At 30.2% G+C, this 25,682-nt stretch overlaps 1 protein-coding gene across 1 annotated transcript in view; it reads right to left on the minus strand.

Moving 5' to 3' along the window:
- LOC113385496 (hemicentin-2-like) overlaps nt 1-25,682 on the minus strand; it is a 147,571-nt gene that overhangs the window by 99,791 nt on the left and 22,098 nt on the right. The window contains exon 3 of the mRNA XM_026623352.1: nt 8,116-8,324. Within this exon, the coding sequence (XP_026479137.1) occupies nt 8,116-8,324 (209 nt within the window). The remainder of the gene's footprint in view (nt 1-8,115; nt 8,325-25,682) is intronic.

The raw sequence follows: 25,682 nt of genomic DNA on the forward strand, positions 1-25,682 counted from the left end.
TGTACATACATATAAGCAAACATTTTCAAATGGAAAGCTAACCGATTATGTAAAACAAAAATATACAAATATTAGGGTTTTGTTGAGTCTCGATTAATATTTTTGTCTTATAAAGAGTATCTTAGATTTAGTTTTGGTATTTTGATGAATCTTTGCATGGTGATAGAGTTTATAGTCAAACCAAAAGCTCAAATGGTCTGATTATAAGAATTAATTGTAGTTTTGAGAAATACCCCTGGTGAATAGTCACTAAATAAAATTCAACCTTACGCTATTAGTTACTGATCCCATTTCCAATGAAACAAACATACTAAAAACCTGTATTATTATACCAATAACAACAAATTTGTTACGGCTTTTGAATAACGTTGGAAGCTTTTGCATCAAAGCAAAATATAATATAAATCAAATACTACAGCCATATATATATATATATATATATATATATATATACAGAAATAACAAAGCACATGAAAAACAAAAATAAACACAAAATACATTATTGCGTTGCTGCCCATAACTTTCTAATTATTCATCAAAGATTACGTTTTCAGCACAAATATCGTTATTTTCTCAATTGTGACAAAAGTTTGTTTGATATTGAATGTGAAAAATTAAAATGTGCTATATCTATAGCAGATTAAAGAAAAAAAGATGAGCTTTTTAGTCAGACTTCATAACCATATGATATAAAATTTATCACATAATTGTAATGAGTGCTCAAATTATATAGAAATGATTCCAAGAAAGGAATACAAAATTCGACGCCTTTTAGGTATGTAATCAAGCATATATTCCGGTATATTACAATTATTTTATATGAAATAACAAAGTCGAATGAACTTCCTAAACCGTGTAAATAGTCCACTTAATCAATAAATATTGATATTTAGTGACTAAGTCAGCAAATTTAAATAATTAAACTACTTTTCTTAAGTATGCACAATTTTAAAACATTCATTAGGATCATGAATGAATAAAAAAATCAACAAATAATTACAGAAAAACGGCCAGACTGATTTTTACAAAAAACTAATAAGCACGATTCTCAATTGGCCTATCTTTCGAACAATTTTTCAAATTTCATTATCGGTTCAATATTTTATACGAAAACAGGGCCTAAAAATTTAATATTTTTACTTATGGTACAAAAAACTCTCTTTGAGAAGTAAAAAAATCGAAAAAAAAGAAACTAAATAAAGTTGTTTCAAACCTAAATGATTGACAAATCATATAATGACTAATACAAGTATGTATTTCTTACAAATGTATTAAAAAAAGTAAATTTAAAATATAGTAAACCTTGAAAATAGTGAAGTTGTAAGGCTGTAAAATAATAAAGTTGTTTCAAATTTGAATGAATGAATAATTAATGAATTAATAATTAATAATGAATATTTATGAATGATTAATAATGCAAAGACTAAAACAAGTTTGTATCATTTTAAAAATGTATTTAAAAAAGTAAATTTTCAAATGTATTAAATCTTGGCAATAAATGATTGTAGTTTCAATCATTATAAAGAGTCAAATAAAATCTCATAAATATTAGATTAATATGCATAAACTAGTAAGCTTAATAGTAAGATAAAAGTTTAGAGAAAAACCTTGATCTATAATATCTTGTAATAATAATAACGGGTAGCACAGATCTAGGGCAGTCCATGAGCTGGGTTGAACACCAACTAGATCCAGAAAACAATAGTTTCCAGATAAGAGATTTTCTATTGCCATTTCATATGGCAGTGCCCAAAATGGTCAATTTTCAATTGGAAACGACCTGCATTATCAAGAGAAAATAGATATCGCTACTGCATGATATGTTCATACAAGGCAATGCGCTTAACCCAAGCATAATGTGGTGATATCACACATTAATTTTGTTTTTTATGTAACACAATTTGAATACCTTTTATACGATCAATAAATTTGAAGCAAAAATTAATAAAGTTATCGTTTTATTAGATTTTTTCTAGGTCTTGTCGAACGTATGGCAAACTTTTTATTCTGTTTTTTAGTGTCGGTATCGTATAACCATCCCGATATATGTGCAATATAACAGTGATATATTCAACGCTTTTGGTTCGGCATCGATATGAATTATTTATGCATATAACTTTTTCCATATATTCAGCCCAAGCGAAATAGATACACACTCGGAGGAGTTCCTTCCCATAGAATCCGATGCAAATTGACCCCTTATGTATGTGATGGCGGTACGAATATAGTAATTTATACCGAATAAAGTAAGAAATGTTGTGTGTCGAATAGTTATGATTATTTTTTCATCTTTTATTCGATATAGACAGAGTTTTGAAATCATAAATAAGATCTAGATAATATAGTGGAAGGTAGGTTGGGCGTAGGCTTGGATCTGAATTTATAGTTATAGAGATTTATATATTTTTTTATTTAAATTTTATAATTCGAAACCGTGTAATCAGCATATTTCAGGAAAAATTGATGAATATCTATATATTATATATAAAACTCATCTGTAATGATGTATGTAACGATACTCCTCCTGACTGATTATAATATTAAGTTTGTTAAAAGAATTTTTTAGTATGTATGTAATTATAAAAATAACAGTAATATTGTAAAGATGAATGACAAACGAATAGTTTGACAAACGAGAACTGTCATCTGCCAGAAATTTCAATTCACTTATGAGCCTAGACAATATTAGAATATAATATAATCATCATTATGAATAAGAAAAACGTAATATCTACATTATTATTGCCAAAAAGCAGCTGAGATAGGCCAAAAATTTTAAAGTACATATTTCGATATTTGATAAAGAGATAATTAAAGAGTTAATTGTGGGAATTGAGAATCATCATTATATTCAAGGGACACAATTAGTGTAACCGCCTAAAAAAAGGTAATTTTTGGGAATTGATATAAAAAACTACTTTATCAATCAATCATGTTTTAAGAATATGTAGTAAAATTTTTGAAGGAAAAAATTAAATATTTTTTAAGTTATCATCGATCTCCAACGGCGCGATAAAAAAAGGCCCTCAACTGCTGCAGTGATTCCAGCCTTCTACGTGGATGAAACCAAAAAAAAAAAATTCTCGTTAAACTAGATAATATCGTTTATAAAATGAACTACGATAAAAAAAATAAATCAAAAATTGACAAAATGGCAGCGTTTTTTAAAAAAAAGTCGAATTTTACCCAAAATTTTGGTCGTTTTTCGACTGCCAAAATTCGAATTTTGATCCGATCAACATGTAAACATGTAAAAATGTAAGAACATGTAAAAAAAAATTGATAGTGATCGGATCATTGATTTGAGTAATCACTGCAGCAAATTCAAAAAATGCTGTTTCGAGAAAAACGCGTTTAAATATAAAATGATCGTTGTACTATATACTATATATATACTTTTTAAATGGTTGTAACTCAAAAACTATTTGAGATATCGATTTGAAATTTTAATATGTTATTATAATAAAACAAAAAACAATAACCGAAAACAAAAATCGATTTTTTCAAAATTTCACACTAGTTGTGCCCCTTAAAGCAGTTCTACATTTAACATCACTCATATTTTGGTAATTAATAGTAATTCAAAATACAATAATTAACTTCCCGAAGAAGAAGTTTATGTTTTCATCGAAAAATCCGATTCACTAATTTTATGTTTTCTCGACGTTTCAAGCCATTCTGAATAGAATGAGACCAAATGTGGAAAAAGTATGTGTGTGTGTGCGTGTGTGTGAACAGATTTTTTACCGTAAATCGACGTTTTTTCCAAAACGGCTGGACCTATATCAAAAATTTAAAAGCCATTCGATGTATGTCGATGAGGACTAGTGTTTTACAGTTTTGTGCGACGATCGGCCAAGCCGTTTCTTTGTAAATCACAGAAAAGTGAAAAATTTTTCGTCCACGTTTTAAAATCGATTTCGTATGAATCGATTTAAAAAATTGAAAAACCGTTCGATAGATATTGTTTGAGAATCGTGCTGATTAGTTTTTGGTAAAGATCGCCCGGGCCGTTTTCTTGTAATAAAGTTTTTTTTCTAAAAAAAATCGACGATTTTTATTATTTTTTTTTTGACGGTAGATACCTTAGTCTTCTAGATCATACTAAAATATTACCGCTCTACGACAACTCGTTTAGCTTTAAAAATTCGTCAAAGTTTGCAAAAATTGGTATCGTTTTTTGGCATTTGTCAAAATTAGAACTTTCATCGACGTTTGCTCAAAAACGCCTGAACCGATTTCAGAAATTCAAAAGCCATTCGATGTACCTCAATGAGCACTATTGTTCGTCAGTTTTGTGAGACGATCTGCTCAGACGTTTCTTTGTAATTTGAAGAAAAAAGTGTTACACTTTTTGTCCACATTTAAGCTCATTCTACCGAATCGATTTTAAAAAATCAAAAACTGTTCGAAAGATATTAGTTGGGAATATTACTGATTAGTTTTAGGTGAAAATCTACCGAGCCGTTTTCTTGTAATTAACTGTTAAAAAACAATTGAGTCGATTTTTATGAAACTTTTTTTAGCGATATATATCATGGTCTCATAGATCTTACTGAAATATTACGGCCTTACGACAAGTCGTTTGATCTTAAAAATTCATCAAAGTTTAAAAAAATTAGTAGTTTTTTTGACGTTTGTTAAAATTAAAATTAGACGATTTACTTGGTATAACGATAGAGTACTTGGTCTTAATGAATATACTAAAGAAACCATTGAAGTCCTACGGAAACTGGTTCAATTATAAAAATTATTGATTTTTGAAAATTTGCTTTTAGAAAATACTCGAGTTAACGTGTTCGTTCGTTTTCAATTATGTCGATTAAGTCGATTATTACACATATCGGGAAGTTCATGTAACTTGCCCCAAGGCAAAATACCAATATCAACCAGTTATTATTTTTAGCTACACGGTAAATATTGATATAGAATTAAAAAAAAAACTTTCCAATCTATTTGAATATTACTTTCCGCTTGTATTAAATGTAGCTATTGAACAGCTTAAGGATATGTGTATAATCCTTATCACGAGCCCTGGGTTCGCCTTCTTCCTCGTAAACTAAAATTCCGTGTTATCCGTAATTCAAGCCTTTTCGCTAAAACTCTGCAAACATTATAGAGATATATGCAGTACTGTAACAATCTTCCAACTGCTAAAGAGAGAATAATTATAAACGACTACGTCGGCCTCTATGTGTATAGTTGTCTGCAGTATCATGTTCTCTACTTAAAATACTATTAGTAATCGGATATTAGTGATCAAATGTATGGCGGAAAGCCGTCGCCGAAACGCACCAATACCGACGCCATGGATGTGGTAGTGGATGCACTAGGAATTTAGTATAGACACATGACTAGTGATCCTTGTTCGAGATTCTGCATCCCAGTATTATATAGTCAGGACTAGTCTTACACAAGTAAGTACTGACTACACTATGCAACTACATTTTATTATTAAACTTTTTTTTTTTGAAATACAACTTCTTTAGGCGCGACTAGGAAGTAACTCAGCAAAATTCAAACGGATATGCGTTACGCCGAATACTCATTCGTCATTGGCCGACGATGTCGTCATTCGAAACGATTTTATGCGACTGATCCTATTGCTACGTAGGGGGAAGTCCCGTAACGCTGGACGGCAGCAAGAACCGGACACTCTATTTAACACGTATTATTTAAGCGAGTGAAAAACAAGTGAAATGGGCATGGGGAGCACTTAGGTACAGGATCACGCGCCAAGCCTCGCCTGTGACGCACACGGCCACGGCTGGAGCAACCCTTTGCTGTTTTAGACGTAAAATCACGGCGTCACCTAAATATCAATATAAGTAATTCTAGTATATTTATACATTTGAGTGGCATTCAAAAATTAAAGAAGTACTTGATTGTTATCCGTAAAATGGTAGAATAATATTAGATATTCTAAACAATTTTAGTAGGTACTACCAAATGAACGATGTTGTCTGTCCCTTAGCACCGGACACTAAGTCGTCCCTTAGTGCCAGACAGTAAACATATTGACATTTCTTATGAGAATTCACGTAATTTATTCGAAATATTTAATTTTGTTCTGCATGAGTGCTAACGGTCACTTCATACCACCATTTTTCGTATTTCCTAGTCAAAGAATGAAAAGCTTATGGTAAATGCACCAGCTGAAAGCATCGGTGTGGCCCAGGCAAAAGGGTAAATAGTTTTTTTTTTTTGCAATATCTAAGAATATTCGTCAAAGACACACGTGTAGGCAGTCCAGAGTGTGAAGATGGCAATGTTTGAAAACCCATAATAAAAGTATTTTCTCTCCTTGATAGATTTTTAGGTGTGAGCGCCATTGTTTAGTTTACGAGAACTTAATATATTATTTAAGTATGCTTTATTTAATTGTTTTATGAGATGTATTCGTAATTTTATGTTATATTCAACAGTTGTTTTATATAACCTCTAAAAATGCTCATACCTGGATGAGGTAAAAAGGACCAACTAACTTACTCTGGCAAAGGTGTGAACAATGATAAATAGTAAATAAAAAAGTAAATTAAGTTAATATAAGCAATTTTGCAAGAAATAAGTGGAATAAATATTTATTCAAATCCTTCTTATCATTTTTTTTAATAAAATTCCACATTAAGGTTATATACAATATTATCTCAGAAATAAAACAACAACAAAAACAGATAGTTGTTTGTTTGATATGTGTTATTTGTTGTGATATAATTTGTTTGGTTTTCACAATATAATCAAATCAAGTCAAATTGATTCTTTGTGCCCTACCCTACCCTATATTTATTTTTGAATACTACTAGGGGGCAATCCAAACGATCAATCAAAACGATTTGGATCAATATTTTTCAGTAAAATCTGATATCACCACTACTTGATAACTGCTGTTTTAAGTCGGAAATTGAACATGAACCTCTTGGTTCATTCACTTCAACAACTTTATCAATAAAAAATCAATATATTAATTTTTGAGTAATTTATGAGTATAAATAAACACGATTTACAAATAATTACAGTAAGTAATTATTTAATACTTAATTTGTGAAATTTTTTGCCATTGAATGGTTCATTTTTGTCTATTGATTGATTTTTTCATTTTTACCGAAAATATATTTTGCTCTATAAAATATAAAATAGTTATAAAACCACTTGATTTTTACACAATATTTTAGGGTTTTCGTTATTTCTCCGGCATCCTTAAATATTTCATTAATTTGACGGTAAAGTTTGCAGGTTTAAACATAGTTATAACAAGGCATGCCGTGCGGCAGCTGTTACGAACACGAGGCGAAAACTGATTTTAGTGCATAACTTGCAAAATACTTTGAGCAAAAATTTTTAGAAATTCAGTTGAACCTTAACGCATTTTCTTATATTTAAATTTCAGAGTCAAATCAATAATATTAAGATCATAGAACTACATTTAAGTATCCTAGTCACTTCAACACATAATCTGTTTTAATATATTGTCGGTATTTTAAACTGTTCATCGATTTGTTTAATGAGAGTTTTTAGATTTTTTCTTCTTGAACCATTTCACAAAAAGATATTAGTTTTTCATCTATATACAATATAGTAATTTAGAAAAATAAAAACAAAATAAGTCAATAAAAGATAGCTGAAATGAATCATTGAATAAAGTTTTATTTCGATCGCTAAATTCTAGTACCTAATTATATATAGCTATAAAGCACTTGTTCGGACGTCTTCTCGTTTTAATATATTGGCCATGAAGGTGAAAAACTTCAGGGCATTAAGCTTTACACGGAATGGTTGCTACCCCTGGTAGAGGGGGTAGCGGAATGTTTTAATTGAACTAGTTGTTCACTTCTAAAAGTAAAGTCCGTTGAACAACATGTAAATAACCAATAAAGATAAATATTTCTTCTTCCGTTATAACTTAGTAACAAATCAGTGATTGTAATTAGAACTGCAACAAATACATAATATACAAACAAATCAGTGTTTAATACAGTCCACAGCTACAAGGATTAAATTATAACCCAACAACCTGAATTATCGAAGGAGAGTTTTAATAAATTCTATAACTACGTAACACAAAATTACAGAACTCTACGCTTTAATATAAAATTTTAGGTATTTTTTCTCGCTTACCTACAACACTGAGCAGCACTTTGCTATTCCTGGTCTGAGCAACTCTGAAATCGACTCTACACCTGTAAAGTCCAGCGTCCGCAGGTCTCACTCTTTCGACGGCCAATTGCCCTGGTGAGCGCTCGGCCAGGAAATAAGCTCTACTGCCAAAAACCGCGTCATCTGACCATCTTTCTGCCACTGATAGATCTCGATCTCTCACATCCACACTGAAATAATAATATTTATTTAAATTCACAATTGAACATGATATTGTTAATATTCATAATTTGGATGAATTATTGGAATTAGTTTCTCGAAGGAGGCGTTTATGTTCTCGACGAAAAATCCGATCTACTGATGTTATTATATCTTTGGCCATAAAGTGATTAGAGTATAAAAATTCAATAACGTTTGGGATAAAAAGATGCTCTCTTAGTCATACTCCTCGAATTCAAATTACGTACAGTGTTTTGTTCTACTACAGATCACCGTTCACCACTATATTTTGTTCTACTACAGATCACCGTTCACCACTTTATATATACTAAATATAAAATATATTTTTAGAACACGAGTAGAATGAAATTTGTTGAATTGAATTTAATCAGTACAATTCATCAATTAATTAATAAATATTTTTTTTTAAACTTTTTCAAACATTATAAGTATCATAATATAGTTGTACAAACTTCAATAAACATTGAAATATAATAGGCGGAATAGACTTAAATTATTAAAATAATTCATGCTCTAAAGCAATGTAGTATTAACTATGCATTCGATTCAATATTTTATACACATGACAACCATAAATGTGAAATATCTGGTTTATCGTATACAATTATAGAACAAGTTTTGCAATACAAATTTTCACATTTATTACATTGAACAATACATTCGGCACACATATTTTTATCACAGAAATAGCATTTCCACAATGCGTTATCATCACAGTAAGGAAGAGAAGTCTTCGTCTCTTTGTTATTCATATTCATCTCTTGATTATTATTATTTTCTATCTTACTTAAATTTTTGATTCTATTAAAAAACATGCTCGTGGTTTTATCGTGGATAACCCTCATTTTAGTTGCATTGTTTTGTTGTTGTATTTTATCACTAACATAAGTTTTATATTGAGGTTGTAAATTTTCGTCTTGAGAACGCTTTCTCTTTGCCATTTTATGATATGAACATAAAAACATACGAATTAAAGTATATTTAAGGCAAAAATGTTTTTTCAACTTACAAGTTAGTTTTTTTTTAACTTCCCGTAGGGTAAGTTATTGTAATGGGCCGAAAAGAAAATTTTTACATTTCTCGACGTTTTGAAGGTTTCTGAACGTTTTGGCATACCTCAGAAAAAATTGATGTGTGTGTGTGTGTATGTATGTATAGATACAAATTTCCAGTCACGTTTTCGGGCGCACGGATCAACCGATTTGAATGGTTCAAAAAACATTCGATTCCTATTGATAGGGAAAAGAGCTGATTAGTTTTTGGCGAAGGCAGGTCCAGCCGTTTCGAAGATACGGAGCAAAGAGTGCAGAAAATAGAAATCGACTTTTTGAGAGAACGGAGTATCCGATTTGAATGATCTAAAAAACATTCAATTAGTAATGATTGGGAGAAGCGTCTATTAGTTTTTGGCAAAGGCAGGCTCAGTCATTTCGAAGATACGGAGCTAAATATGTAAAAAATGGCAGTTTTTGAGAGAACTAAGCGTCCGATTTTAATGATTCAAAGAACTTTCTGCTTCTCTTAACAAAATATTTGATTTTGGATTTTTTTTTTTTTTAGTTTTTCTTGTATATCGAAAATAATTCAGATTTTATTTCTATTCTGACTAAAGTTCTAATATAACTTAAACAAATAATTTTTAATTTGCAATTCAGTTTATATACTTCTTATCAATATTAGACAATGTTTCAATATTTATAATAATCTATTTGAAAACATTCAGTATTCCTCGAACATTTCGTTCCGGTACGGGAAGTTCCAGCAATTTGCCTTAAGGCACGATTCCACCCACTCCACTAGTTTAATTATTGTTTACTTTTTTTAATTATTTGCTGTTTGAAAGATATTAGTTTGAAATACATTTTTAGAACACACAAAATTTGTTGAATTGAATTTAGTTAGTACAATTACGGACATTATAAATCTGCTTGAAAGATATTAATTGTAAATCAAATGAACAAAAATTAAATCTGAAATATTTATTTACAGTTGTGCACTCTAAGGTCACTTTTATACAAATTCAGAATTTTTGATTTTTTATTGATTAACTCGATTATTTTACATACAAAAACTAGATAATTTATATTATAACTTTCGGTTATAATATATATTTCGAAAATGAAAATTTTTATAGATCCTTACGTTTCAAAACCGTCTGAATATTTTGGCATAGCTTAGAAAAAATGGATGTATGTGTGTGTGTGTGTGCGAGTATGTATGTATGTGCGGATACAAATTTTCGTCGACGATTTCGGGAACACGGATGATGCGATTTAAATAATTAAAAAAACATTCGATTCGTATTGATAAGGAGACGTGCTGATTAGTTTTTGGCAAAGGCAGGTCTAGCCGTTCCGAAGATACGGGGCAAAAAGTGCCGAAAACGATAACTCAGTTTTTAAGAGAACGGAGCGTCCGCTTTGAATAATTCAAAAAACATTTTATTTAACATTCTATGTAACCGTTGTATGATTTTTATTAATAATGTTAATAACAATGACGTGTCCTTCGCGTGTACATATATATATATATATATATATATATATATATATATATATATATATATATATGGCGATCTTCGGAAGCAGCAGCACTACATAGGAAAATGCTTAAACGGTGAATACGGCGTGATAATATGTATCGTCTGATAAGATTTCCTTTCCAGTTGGGTATATCCATGGAAAGCGAGGAAAGGCAAGGCAAGGCAAGGCAGAGAGCGAACGGCGCACAATTACACGCCAGATGTGGTTAATGAACCATTAAATAAGCATTAACTGCTGCGCTGCATTACTGATTGTCTGTTAAATGCTTGTTAAATGTTATTACGAATGCAATACGTGATATTCACCAACATTCAGATTTAGAAAATCAAGTGTTTGTGTACGAGAAGGTCATCAAGAAAGATTATAGAAACATCAACCAAAGCTGAATGGTGTATTGGTTTAGATTGCTCTTGTCGTATCACTGCTTAAGTCATACCCCGGCTATATTTTGTCCCATAATATTGTTAAATAGAGCTAAATTTAGCTGAGTAAACAAACGATAATAGGAAAGCTAGAAGACATTGTGAAATGGAAATTACTAGAAGGTAAACTTCTTGTTCAGTTTCTACTATTATTTTTGGGTCGGTTGTAAGCTTATTATGGCAAAAATATGATCTTGGCATTTGGCAATTTCTTAGGCATATTTCAACGATAGAATTTGTTTATGTTAATCATTATTTTCAATTTCAAAACTTGAACACTATCCAGCTAAAGTGGCACCCGTGTAAAGTTGTAAGACTTGTTCCCTTTGGGCTCATGCTTCATGATCTGATATTCCAAAGAGGACCACACGATTTATTTATAAACTAACATCTTAAAATATCATTAAATAAATAAATATTAGAACTAGTGGCGCGCATGGAATCTAGCCTTAAGGCAAATTGCTGGAACTTCCCGTACTAAATATTGTTATTTTTTTAAAAACGATTAACATTTTTGAAACAAATTTACTTCGAAAAAACTAGATTTTTGAGAAACTATGAATTTGACAAAAAATTACTTTTTTTGAAAAAAAAATAATTTTTTTTAGAAAAAAAATGTTTTCTTTATTTTGACATCTTTTGGAAATTCTGAACTTTTATCAAAGCAATCGTACTGCTCTAACTGCATAGAGACAAAATGTTAAAAAGCGCGTAAGCGCTGCATCGCCGTCTAACGGATAAACACTGGTACGGAACTCATAGGAATGTAAACAAAGTTAATACTTATTGTTATAATCTCTATAAAACATCTGATAATTTGATGTGCATCATTTTTGACCGCCAAATAGCATTTCTTTTACTTTTTTTACTAGATCTCCGAAACCGCTAGACCTATCTTCATGAAAATTTGATCAGTTCTTCATCTTGTTAATACAAGTAAAATGTGTTTTGAATTATTCAAATTGGACTCTCCCTTATCTTAAAAACTGAGTTACCGTTTTTGGCACTTTTTGCCCCATATATTCGGAACGGTTAGACATGCCTTTGCCCAAAAACTAACCAGCACGTCTCCTTATCAATACGAATCGAATGTTTTTTGAATTATTCAAATCGCTTTATCCGTGTTCCCGAAATCGTCGACGAAAATTTGTATCCGAACACACACACACACATACATCCATTTTTTCTAAGGTATGCCAAAATGTTCAGAAGGTATTGAAACGTAAAGATATATTAAAAATTTCATTTTCGATTTTTTTGCGATTACTATAACTTACCCTACGGGAAGTTAAAAATCAAGATATAAAGTCATTTTGTCCGTACTTCCTTTATTAAGTCATTTTAAGTTTTCAATAATTATGTTCGACTAAGTGAACTAAACTAATAACTAAAGAAAAGTTGATCTCAAACTGAATTCAATGTAATTTTTCAGTAGCATTTTTTAAGTAAAACTTCTTCAGGCGTGACTAGGATGTAAATCCGTACAAATGCAACGGAAGTAACGCACTTCCAGATAGGCAGATAGGAGTCGATTAGATAAGAGTCGAGTGCCAATGATTCGTCATTCGCTCTCGATGATATTCTATACGGGTCGATTGTGATTAGTCGTTGTGTATGTGAATAGAAATCTGTCGTTGTATGCGTACCGATCCCAATGAGGAAATCGGCATAGATAAATGAACATTTTAAAGTTACATCGTAGTACTAATCTTGATTTAATGAAAAATGCCTTAATCAGAAGAATATTTTTCTCTGTTCCGTGAAAATAATAAAACAAATTAATAATAAAAAAATTAATTAAACAATTAAAGGTAAGTTTATTGATTAGAAAGTATTTCTATATCATTCGTAGTTTCTATGCATAAAATATTTTCAGGCAAGACAGATATTACAGCTGTTCAAAGAATGAGATTATATTGCCAGCGAAAAAGTAAAAAAATACAAGCAGTCAATGAATGTATGTTAATTTTAATTATATAAAGTTCTTCAAACATAATTACATGATGAGTGAAGTTGCAAAAACAATATTTGTTTAGGCGTTGTTTAACATAATCCACTGTGTGAACAAATATTATAGTATTTTTTACGCAGCAATTACTTCATTTTTCAAATGTAGGTTCATTTCTAAATGCTAATTACAATGACAAACCGATCATGTCATATTTGAAGTAAGACTTTAATTACATTATTGATTTTAAATATTATACATATTTTTAATGCTATTACAAATATATAATTTATAATTTAGCATTAAATAAATGTGTATAATGGTTGACATTAATAAATGTGTGCATCACGAGTGTTACCATATTACTAATTAACATTATTCAAAATTGTTTTATGATGTACTTATTTTTACTTAACTTAAATTTGCTACTTTATACCTACACTAGCAAATAAGTTTTACTTCAATCGCGTGTGATCATTACGCGCACTTTTATTTTTAGAGGGTGCCACTTACGCAAACTCATGATATATGTATACGCCTGTGTTATTGTTATATGCATTTCTTACTGATATAGTTGACACTATGGAAAAACTATACAACACAGACAAATAAAAAATTATTTGTTTGTGTCTATTTCAAAAGTAATTTATAATCAGTAATTGCTTTTTTCAAAAATATTTCGGACAAACAAAATATAATCATGAATATATGTTTAATTTAATAAGATTTCGAAAAATTGACTTTTAACTACAATCAGAAACATTTTTATAACATTTGTAATTATATAATTTTAGTAATGATGATTTCAACGAACAATCGATATATCAACCAACACGGTCAAAAATCCTCTGCGCATTGTTTTATGTTTTATGCCAACAGCGCGTTAACGTTATTTGCGAATTTTCAAATATTGTTTGGTTGAATAATTGGAAACTGGTAGTTCAGTTCTACATGCTATATAATATACTCTGCGATGGTAAATATTATATTTCCCATGGTTAAGTTTTAATAACACGACCACAGGATACGGTAGCAGAACGGATCCAATAGGAACAGGAACAATTCAGAATGGGAGCTAGCTTGCAGGATTATAGTTGAAGTGAAATTATTTTGTAAAAATCATAGTTGGATACGATAAATGAGCTGATCTGTAAATTAGTAGTTAGAACTATGAGATTGCAATTAGCGGTCCCAAGTTAAGCTGAGCAATACCCTCCTCCCCGGGCAGCGTGATTTGAAGCAGTAGTGACATCAGTTTTTACTTGGAAATATGATAGCAATATCTTCCCAAATAAAAATTGGGACTTGACCCGGCATTGCTGTGTCAAGAAACTCATCACTATTACAAAAATTAAAATAATAAAATATATCACATAGAGAGAGAACTACTGTTTGGGTTGCCATCTATAGAAAGCGACTCTTAAGTTCTGATCGCTGTTGAAATAAATACTTTAAAAAATTTGGAAAAAACGTGGTAATTTTGAATAGTAACCTCTGGCTAGATATCGACCTCGGACAGCATGATGTTAAGCAGTAGTGATTTTCAGTTGAGATTATAGATCTAAAATTTGATATCAAGTAAAAATTGCCATTAGGGAACATGGCTCCAAAAAAATTGATTCATTAATACTAGAAAGGACAGTTCTTTAACAGAACTAATTCTTTAGTTCATTTAAAAATAAAAAAAACAGTAATTGTAATCTCCTATATATCTTCATGCACCGTAATTAAAAATTCGAGTAATGACATTAGTGAGAATTATCAGAATTATGCTTAGTTAAGTCAACGAGCAATTCTTGCCTCAAAGAATAATGATGTATACGCACTGAATTTCACCATTCAATAAAAAATTGCTGGCGATTTGGTAACATACCAATGATTCTGGCTGGTCTTCCGTTTGACTTCAAACGATTGCAATATCCAGTTTGCCTTGCGTTCGCAATAACAAGTCGCAAGGCCAATCGCTTAGTGTTTGCGGGATAAATTTCAAATTAATTATTTAGAAAATAATTGTTTTCCACATGGGCAGTTATACGTTGCCTGTTCACGAGTTGGAAAACCATCCGCTTTGTTTGTGTTAACGTCAGACCAAAAAACAAAAAATGTGGTTTACCAAAGAGCACTTCAATGAAACGGATAATTTGCGGATTCACTTTCATTTACTTAGAGAAGTTCAACTAAAAAACACTTCATTTTTGTAATCGAAATAAATTCATTACTGTTGTATAATAAAATCAAATTTTTCCTTTTCAAATATAAAACAAAAAATTTCTTCATCTTTCTCACGAAACCATCTGGTAGCGAAACGGAGTTTGTCGGGTTTGCTAGTTACAATATAAAAATAAACAGATTGTAATTGTAATTCTAGAAATAAACTAGTTGTTAGTGGCATTTTGTCTTTGGGTAAGTTGCGTGAACTTCCCGATATGTGTAAATAATAGATTTATTCAATTACATTTTGAATATCATATGATTTACCTCACTACTTATATACCTGCCCAGCTGTCCAGCAAATGAACATACTACTTATTTGTCTCTCCAATTGTCTACTTGCACACTTCCTACTTGCCGACTTTTCTACATTTCTATCTGATTAACTGCCTGTCTGTGCACCTGTTATGTTGCCTATTTGTTTACCTGTCTACCAGTTTATCTGACTACATAATCAACCACTTGTTTTCCCGGATACATGTCTACCTGCATTCCTGTTACCTGTCCCACTTTTTACTTGTTCACATTTTAACCTGTCTACATGTCTATTCGTTTAAACGTCTACTTGTCTACATGTCCATCTGTCTACCTGCCTACTTGTCTGTCAACTTTTCTAGCTGTATACATACCTATTCAACTGCTTACCTCTTTATTTGTTTACCTGTTTACATGTCTGTCTGTGAACCTGTCTACATATCCACCTGTTTACCTAAACATTTTTATTTCAGATTTATTTGTGATTACTATAACTTACTCTACGAGAAGTTAAAAAGTGAAAAAATATATGAGAATTGAATCTAAAAATGCTGCAATAGACGCAGGTGATGCAGCAAGATCATCTTGTACCTAATGTCAAATATTGCTAAATATTATTTGTTTTATTGAACACTGACCTATTTTTTTAGCTTCTGAGAGATGCGTTATAAAGGAAAAAAAAGCTTAAAATTTAAAGTTCGCGATCAAAAATAGTAATTAGATGTGTACTAGATTGATTCGATATTTATTGCAACTTTGACAACGTGAATAATTTGTTGTATTTTCAATGATTTCAATTGATTTTTGCATTATTATTAGACGATGTGCAAAATGTATTTGGCTTGTCTATATAAACGATTTTAATTTTACAATTTGAATTTTGAAGAAATTAACAAAACTTTTAGCTTACTATATTATATCAGTGAAATCTAAATTTTACATGTACATTAGACCCTAGACAATATTAGAATACCCCGTGTTCACTCTACTATTTATTAGACTAAAATATTTGGTGGTTTAGCAATGAAAAAATGAACTAGTATTCCTTTTATTTCTAGCCTATGCAAGATACAACTATGAATGAATTCACATTATATTACATTTCGCATAGTTACAAAAGTAAATTTCATCTGTATGTTTCCAATATTTTAAAGAAAAAAAATCTTTCAATAAAATATTAAAAGTTTTAAAAATTTTTCGGTATTTTTTCTTGACACAATGCCATTTTAAAATAAAATTGCACCAAACATTTCAAAGCTTTCATTTTGGTATAATTACACAAAATTATACCCATATGAGTATTACGCTAATTGTTCATATAACGATAAGGTAAAACTATAATGCTACACGATTATTTCCCTTGGGAAATTCAATATGCCTACAAATACAATACTCGTATGTTATCAATATTTGACAAGATTTAATTCGAATGATGAATGTAATCAAATAACTAAAATTATTCCTATCAGCGCTCTAACTGATTTGTATTTATAATATCTTGAATATTATTTATCGGCGGCAGCAAATGTTCGGGTTTAATGCAGTTGCTGCGCGGCCGTTTGCCGCAATAATTATGAAATGCGAACATGTCATTAAGCATTGTTTGGTAATTAGGTTTGACATTATGATGATTTGCATGTTCAATATACATTTTCAATTGGAATTGTGTTAGCGACAAAACAGATTAGCGACTAAGCGAAAACTGATTAATAAAATGAATACTAGCGGATATCATTAAAGTTTTCATAAAAAATTCTCAAAGCTGTCTCAATAATAAGTTACTGCTTAATCATAACATATTTTTTTATATCGGTTATATTTTTATAAGTTACTTAGCCTATCCTATAGTTTGGTGTAAAAACCAATGAAACTTGATTAGTTGTTCCATATGATATCCGGCTCGGACAATTTGATGTCAAGCAGTAGTGACAACGGTTTTCGTTTGAAAATATAGGGAGCAATATTTTCAAGTGAAAATAGCCCTCACCCGGAATTACTGTACCAATAAGGATGCAATAGTATTGTAAAATATGCCAGTAATTATAAAAATAAATTTTTCACAAAAACAATGGTATCATAAAACTAGTTTAGTTCTGATTGCTGTTGAATAATATTTACATTAAGTTTAAATTTAAAGACGGTTTTTATTCAAATAAATAACTCATTAATTATGTTACAGTCATATTTGATAATACAGGAAAACCTCAGAAATGAATTTGCCGTTCATCAAATATTTGTTTTATTATATAAAAAAATTACGCTGAAATAAAATTGTGGAAAATATTGTAAATAAGAAAGATCGAATACCATAAAATTCAAAGTATAACATTTGCCGAAATGTGAAAAAATAATATTTTTATATAAAAAAATTCATGATACAGCTTATTTAAAATATTTTCATAGAACAATATGTCGTTTGCTTTTTAAATCTAAAAAAATGCCACATTCAAAGTAGTTTTATTTTTTCTGTAGTAGAGTAAAGCGCGGGGCTTAAAAACAAGTAAGTTAAAAGTATCCTAACAACAATACTTAAAAGTAGAGGCAAAAGGATCAGCTGAATATTCACCTTTGCAAATATGTAAACAATAAAAAAATTCAAATAAAAAAGTAAATTAAGTTATACCAGCTTACTAGACCACTGTTGAAAAAAAAATTAAGCCGATTTTTATGAAACTTTTTTTGACGATAAATATCATGACCAGAATGATAGAATTTGATGAAATATTACGCCCTTACGACAAGTAGTTTAATTTTAAAAATTCATCAAAGTTTGAGAAAATGAGTAATTTTTTTGACGTTTGTTAAAATTAAAATTAGACGATATACTTGGTATAAAGATAGAGTACTTGGTCTTATTGAACATACTAAACCATTAAAGTCTTACGAAAACTGGTTCAATTATAAAAACTGTTGATTTTTGAAAACTTGCTTTTAGAAAAAAGTCAGAGTTAACTCGTTCGTTCGTTTTTAATTATGTATAATAAATCCACTCGGAATACTTTTAATCGTTCATAAATTAATTTATTTTTTATTGATTAAGTCGATTATTTACTCATATCGGGAAGTTCATGTAACTTGCCCCAAGGCAAAATACCAATACCAACTAGTTATTGATTTTTTTTGACGATATTTATTTCCGGTGCAGGAAGTTCAAGCAATTTGCCTTAAGGCACGATGTCATGCACCACAAGTTTGTCGTGATTTTATTCGGTTGGTATTCACAATATAATTGCCCAAAGTGAAATTGGACCTCTGTGCCCTGCTCTATACTATCACTATTACTATTATTTGGTGTAACCATACTACACTCATGCTAAGCAAAGTATTAATGATTTATTGAAAATTCTATTGGAATTTTCCACAAAAATATTTTTATTTGCTTAAAAACGAGTTTACTATCGTAAAAGGTTAATTTCCCTTGAAATCAAATTGAGATCAAGATTTTTTCTTGTAAAAACTGAACTGCTTGATACCATGTTGTTTGAGATAAAACTCAAACTTGAAACGAGCAAGACCAAAGTTCTTGCCACTTGAGCCACAAACAAGCCCTGAAGCCAATAAAAAATAATATTGTGAAATTGTAGAAAAAACATTGAATCAAAACAAGCTCAGTTGCAAATGGCTATTGAGATAATAATAAGATGATGGTTACGTAAACTATCTAGTAAAACTTATTTCATAGAACTTCATAAAGTAAATAAATTATGCTATAAATTAAGATACCGATATGAAATTTAAAAACTTATGTATGAAATGAGATTATTGATCGTTTCTCAAGTAAGCGTCCAAGTTAAAATAGTGAAAGATATCTGATTCATTTACAAATAGTATCTCATTTTTAAAATAGTGTTTTTACACACTTGCAATGTATATAATGCCTCGAGTTATTTATTATTGCAGATAACAGCTCGAAAAGTTTTTGCTCGGCGGCTGTGTGTTAGCTTTCCATGCGCTACCTAGTTGCGAGAGATTTTTCTCATTCTAGGAAGAGCACGTATTTTTCACGGATTTTTATAAAATGCAATAACCATTCTTATACATCCTTACATTTCTTACTTCAACTATACAACTACAAATTCTTGTAAGTACTAAGTTGCACATGAAGACACATACCTACGCATAAATATCGATGTACGAGTATAGACACTATTAGTAAACTGGTAGCGCCTCGGTAGAGCAGAGATGAATTTTGTTAGGACGACAATTATTGTACAGAAGCAGTTTTTGAGAACATATTTTTTATGATTATAATGATGTAAAGTTTCTTGAAAATTTCCAATATGATAAACTATCACTAAATTATCAAAGCGATTGCCTTTGTGATACATGCCATATAAACTCATACTTATATTCATTAGTCCAATAAATGTTGTAATAAATTCTGTAATAAATTATTTATGTCTAATATTGATATTTTCAATTATTTGATGTTATTTTTACATTTTGCATCCATATTCTCAAAATTGACATATAGTAGAGCGCGGAACAAAGTCCTATTTGACTTTCAATAATTATACTGTGAAAACCAAATCACCTACATCAAAGCCATATCAAATTATACTAAGTTCAGCAAATTTCTCATTATTACCCATTTATAGAATTTTTTTGTTGCTATTTTTATAAAATTTGTCATCTGTCCCTTTCTAGACCATAGACAAGGCAAAAAGGACAGCCAAGGGACAAAAAGATTCTATTCTTTATTTTTAATTTTAAAGGAATTTTACGAAATAATCGCTACATTATTCACCTAATGCAACATACAATTTTTTGACACAATTTCTATAAGGATAACATCGCATACAACCTTTGATCTGATATTTGGTCAGCAGTATTCATTAGGAAAGTTGGTATGACTGTTAAGCTAAATTATATTTTATAAAAGAGCTTTTTTTAACTTTATTTACTTATTTATTTGCTATTTTTTATTGTTGACACTTTTACCAGTGCAAAAATTTAGTCAAAGTTAAGTATTTAAAAAATTAAAAAAAAAAACAACAACGATTTACAAATTAACTAAAGTATTGCTGATCGACAAAAAATGTCACAATCACAACCATACCACTGCTAACTTTGATATAGATTAGTTGTCCAAACAGTTGTCCCATTAATTTAATTATTACAATGTCTGTAATAGTGATGACTTATTATAAATGCAGAAAAGCTGGGTGAGAGATATTTTAATAATCAGTAATCACAGTACTGATCAAGCTTCCCAACAAACGCAAGAACATATCAATAAACTACAAATGTGGCTTGCCAAATGGAAGATTTGCATAAATGAAACCAAATCAGCTCATATCACATTTACCCTGAGAGAGGATACTTGTCCTCCAATTTATTTAAATAACGTCCAGATTCCGAAACAGAACATAGTAAAAATATCTTGGTCTCCATTTAGACAGCAGACTTACTTGGAAAAGCCACATAAAAACAAAAAAGCAGCAAATAATGATCAAAATGAAAGAATTTGATTGGCTACTGCGTAAAAGTCTAAGCCATCTGTTGAAAATAAGTTACTGCTATATCAATCAATCATTAAACCAATCTGGACCTACGGAATTGAGCTCTGGGTATGTGCTTACAAATCAAATATAGCAATAAAGCAGAGAACTCAGTCAAAAATTTTACGTATAATTTTTAATTCTCCGTGGTACGTAACAAATTAAACCATTTACAGCAACCTCAACATGAAACTGGTGCAATTGACGTTCAAAGAATTCAAGGAAAAATACAAACACAAACTGGACTCACATTCGGACCCATCAATAGTTGATATTACTCAACCTGTTGGTATAAGGAGATTGAAACGACAATTGCCTTTAGACTTAGTCTTAGTCTAATATAATATTATCATATTAATTGTTAAACTGAGAAGATCTCATTGGAGCTCTTAAATATTGTCATTTTAGCTTATAGGAATCTTTATGTATTTCTGATTGCTACATAAAACGAGTTAAAAAAAGGAACTAAAGCTAACTACATTTCCAAGTGAAAACTTATGTCATTACATCGGTTGACATCAGGATAGAATCTGAGACTTCTGATTCAGGTCTAGTCGTTCTAACTTGCTTACGAGCGAACCCCAACATTAGAAAATAAATTTACCTTAAACAAGAAAAATCATTGATCAACATGAATCTGCATAGAATCGGTCCCGGTCCTGTTCTACATGGAATTGTATTTATAAAACCATATAAATACAGTAGACAAGTCGCAGTATAGAAGCATGTATCGACATGAACAAATCGCAACATGCATTCCCATCGCAACTTGCCATAGGAAGCAACCGATGCTTTCTTAACACTAGAAAGACGGACGAATTGAATATACCTACATTGCCTGAAAACAGTCAAAATGACTGCGTCGTGAAAAAATAAATAATGCGTTTAGAATTTGTTTAAATCAATTTTTATTATTTCATGTACTATTTACATTTATACAAATCATCTATAAGTGCTAAAATAAAAAAATAGTTCATCTGAAAAGAATTCATTATTTTTACAATTCATGCAAATATAATTTAAGATGTTTTTATGAATAATTTTCCGCAAACATTTTTGTTGCAACTTTGACACGTATTATTATTTTTATTATTATTACAAAGTCTTATTTAGCAAAATTTTCTTTTATTTCTATTGGTATTTGCATGATGTCTGTGGGTCAATCATTTTCCTTTGATTTTTTTTGTGTTGATGTCGTGTAGTCCGCGGAAAGCTGTTCTGCCAATTCAAACAAAAACTGTTCTCTAAGATTTGTTTTTTCTTTGGATTTTTATTCCTGTCGCTTCCTTGTAAAGAATATCCAGGCAGTTATCGCAGCCAAATCCAAAATATTAAAAATATTTGCAGAGGTCATCTACTGGATTGGAACTGGATTTCACGGTATATTTTCTTTACCTTTGATCTGCCATGTCTTCTTTGCTGACCATAAATAAGTCAATTTCAATTTTTTTTGCCTCATAGGCCCCACGAGCAATATAAAATTCCAATAAATGCACGTATTTCCGGTAACGATGTTGTCCAATCGTACTCCGAAATTCGACTGCCCTCTTCTTCTGTGCACTGTTTTTATGTGTTTGAATAATAAATTATCTATTATCAACGAAAATGCACTGACAAGATCACCTATAATAATTTCTTTTTTTGCATAGCTTGTTGGCCCTTTCACACCCTTGAAGAACCACAATTAGATGATGACCTTCTGGAGTACCACCTTCGGCAATTTTTGTCCATACAGTACCATCGACAGCTGTCTCTCCCCGTTCTTGAATTCTTTCATCAGTTTCTGAGCCACTTAGCACCCTCCTGCATACACTGATGGCACTTTCATTTTCATCAATAGTGATCTCCTTCATCGCTACCCCTCAGAATCAGATGATTCACGTGGAATATATTCAATTCATCTTCAGATGATTTGTGCCCATTTTTCTGCATTTTATTCTAATGTCGGAACCTTCTCTTCACTGTGTGTTAGCTTTTGCAACAATTCACTTCTCTTTGACATTTTATTTATAAGTTCTAAAAAATCAACTGAAACAACGCGTTATACTGAAAGTTACTATGTGAAAAAGACCGGTCTATGTCAATACTTACCATAATTCGGTTTATTCTATGTACAAATGCATTATGGCTCATTCGAGATGAATTATCGCGAATAACGATTTGCAATACAATAACAAAGCCGTTTGTTATATGTAAAATTTCTAGAGCTCAAAATGACTGTTTTCCGTCCATGCAGGCATAAACATGTAGAATATTGAATAAAAGTGAGATAAGGCAAATAATACGATTATCTACGCATTCATATGTTGTATAAAAAAGTCACAAAATTTCACGAACTGCGACAGTCAAATACAAGTTTTTTTATGACATTGAAAATGGAAAACAGTCAAAATGACTGCGTCCGTCTTTCTAGTGTTAACTTGTTTTTACAGCTGGTATATCTCACCGACAACGTGCATTGAATGCAAATATATCAGAATAAAACTTGAACCGAATTCTGACAGACAGTTCTATAGATTCAAAGTATCTGCACCAAAAGAGTAGAAATCAATTTTTAATAGAAAATGAACTAATGATCCACAAATAAATCCGTATATAATACTAGTGGGGCGCATGGCATCGTGCCTTAAGGCAAATTGCTGGAACTTCCCGTACCAAAAATTATTATTTTTTTAAAAACGATTAACATTTTTGAAAAAAAATTACTTCGAAAAAATTAGATTTTTGAGAAACTATAAATTTGACAAAAAATTACTTTTTTTTGAAAAAAAAATATTTTTTTTTGAAAACAAAAAATTTTTTTGAAAAAAATGTTTTTTTCATTTTGACATATTTTGGAAATTCTGAACTTTTTTTTAAAGCAATCGTACTGATTGAGCTGCATAGAGACGAAATGTTAAAGCGCGCAAGTGCCACGTCGCCGTCTAACGGATAAGCATTGGTATGGAACCCTTAGAAATGTAAAAAAAAATTATACTTACTGTTAAAATCTCTATAAAATATCTGATAATTTGATGTGCATATGTCTAATGATCATTTTTGACCCCAAATGACATTTTTTTTACTTTTTTTCATTAGATCTCTGAAACCGCTAGAACTGCCTTCATGAAAATTTGATCAATTCTCCATCTTGTCAATACAAGTAAAATGTTATTTGATATATTAAAATCGGACGCTCCGTTCTCTTGAAAACTGAGTTACCATCTTTGGCACTTTTTTCCCCGTATCTTCGGAACGGCTAGGCCTGCCTACGCCAAAAACTAATCAGAATGTCACCTTATCAATACAAATCGAATGTTTTTTGAATTATTCAAATCGGTTGATCCGTGTTCCCGAAATCGTCGTCGAAATTTGTATCCGCACACACATACACACACACATACATCCATTTTTTCTAAGGTATGCCAAAATATTCAGAAACCTTTAAAACGTAAAGATATATAAAAAAATTTATTTTCGATTTTTTTGCGATTACTATAACTTGCCCTACGAGAAGTTAATAATTTAAAACTTTTATTAAACCAGTGATGTATAGCATCCTTAAGACAAATGGCTGGAACTTCCCAAAGCACTTTTGTATTTTTTTTTTAACTTGAATTACTTTTTTAACAAAATTTTAATAAATCTTAAAAAAATATATATGAAAAATTAACTGGAAATTTTACTGAACATAATTTAAAAATTGGTTTATTGTAACATGTTATATGTTGTGATGTAGTTCATTTGGTTTAGATAGTATAACTATTTCAAATCAAATTTGACCTTCGTGCTCCGATCTACCCTAATATATATTTGAGACTAAGTTTTATAACGCATGTTTTCTAAATCTATATAATATAGATATCATATTTATCTATAAAACCACAATCTAAATATATAGAAACAGAGAAATTAGTGAAGTGATTATTTAATAACGTGTATATGTAAGCACTTACGTAAATATACACTCACATGTAAATGTATGTATACTTATTGCATTTTGAGCAATGAAAATATATCATTTAAAATACGCGGATATGATTTAAATTGAAAATTCCAAAACATTCATATTATTTTATATTTCGCCCATCAATCTGTAATAATAAAAATGAATTTATTGTGACAAACTGCATATTTATAATTTATATGCACGGAACTAGTAAAGTGTAATGCAGCGCAGTCAATTGAACCGAATTCAACATTTTTGATATGCATAAAATAAATGTGATGAACAAGTTCGAAAAAGAGTAATGTCAATAAAAATGCTGCAATATAAATTTGGAATTTTGTCCCATACAATATATGTAATAAAATAAATGAGAAACATTGACACATTATAGCTTTGAACACTTTAATATAAAATATTTAATTCGAAATGCTTCACATTATTAACGCGTGATGAAACATTTGCAATAATGTTCCACTCCTACTTGTGTATAAATCATAGCTCTATATTTGATATACAATTATTATATAGATTTTTAACAAT

Source organism: Ctenocephalides felis, unplaced genomic scaffold (genome assembly GCF_003426905.1).
Source record: "Ctenocephalides felis isolate EL2017-DRISC unplaced genomic scaffold, ASM342690v1 CF-g0.4_SCAFFOLD_03571, whole genome shotgun sequence".
Classification (NCBI taxonomy): Eukaryota; Metazoa; Arthropoda; class Insecta; order Siphonaptera; family Pulicidae; genus Ctenocephalides; species Ctenocephalides felis.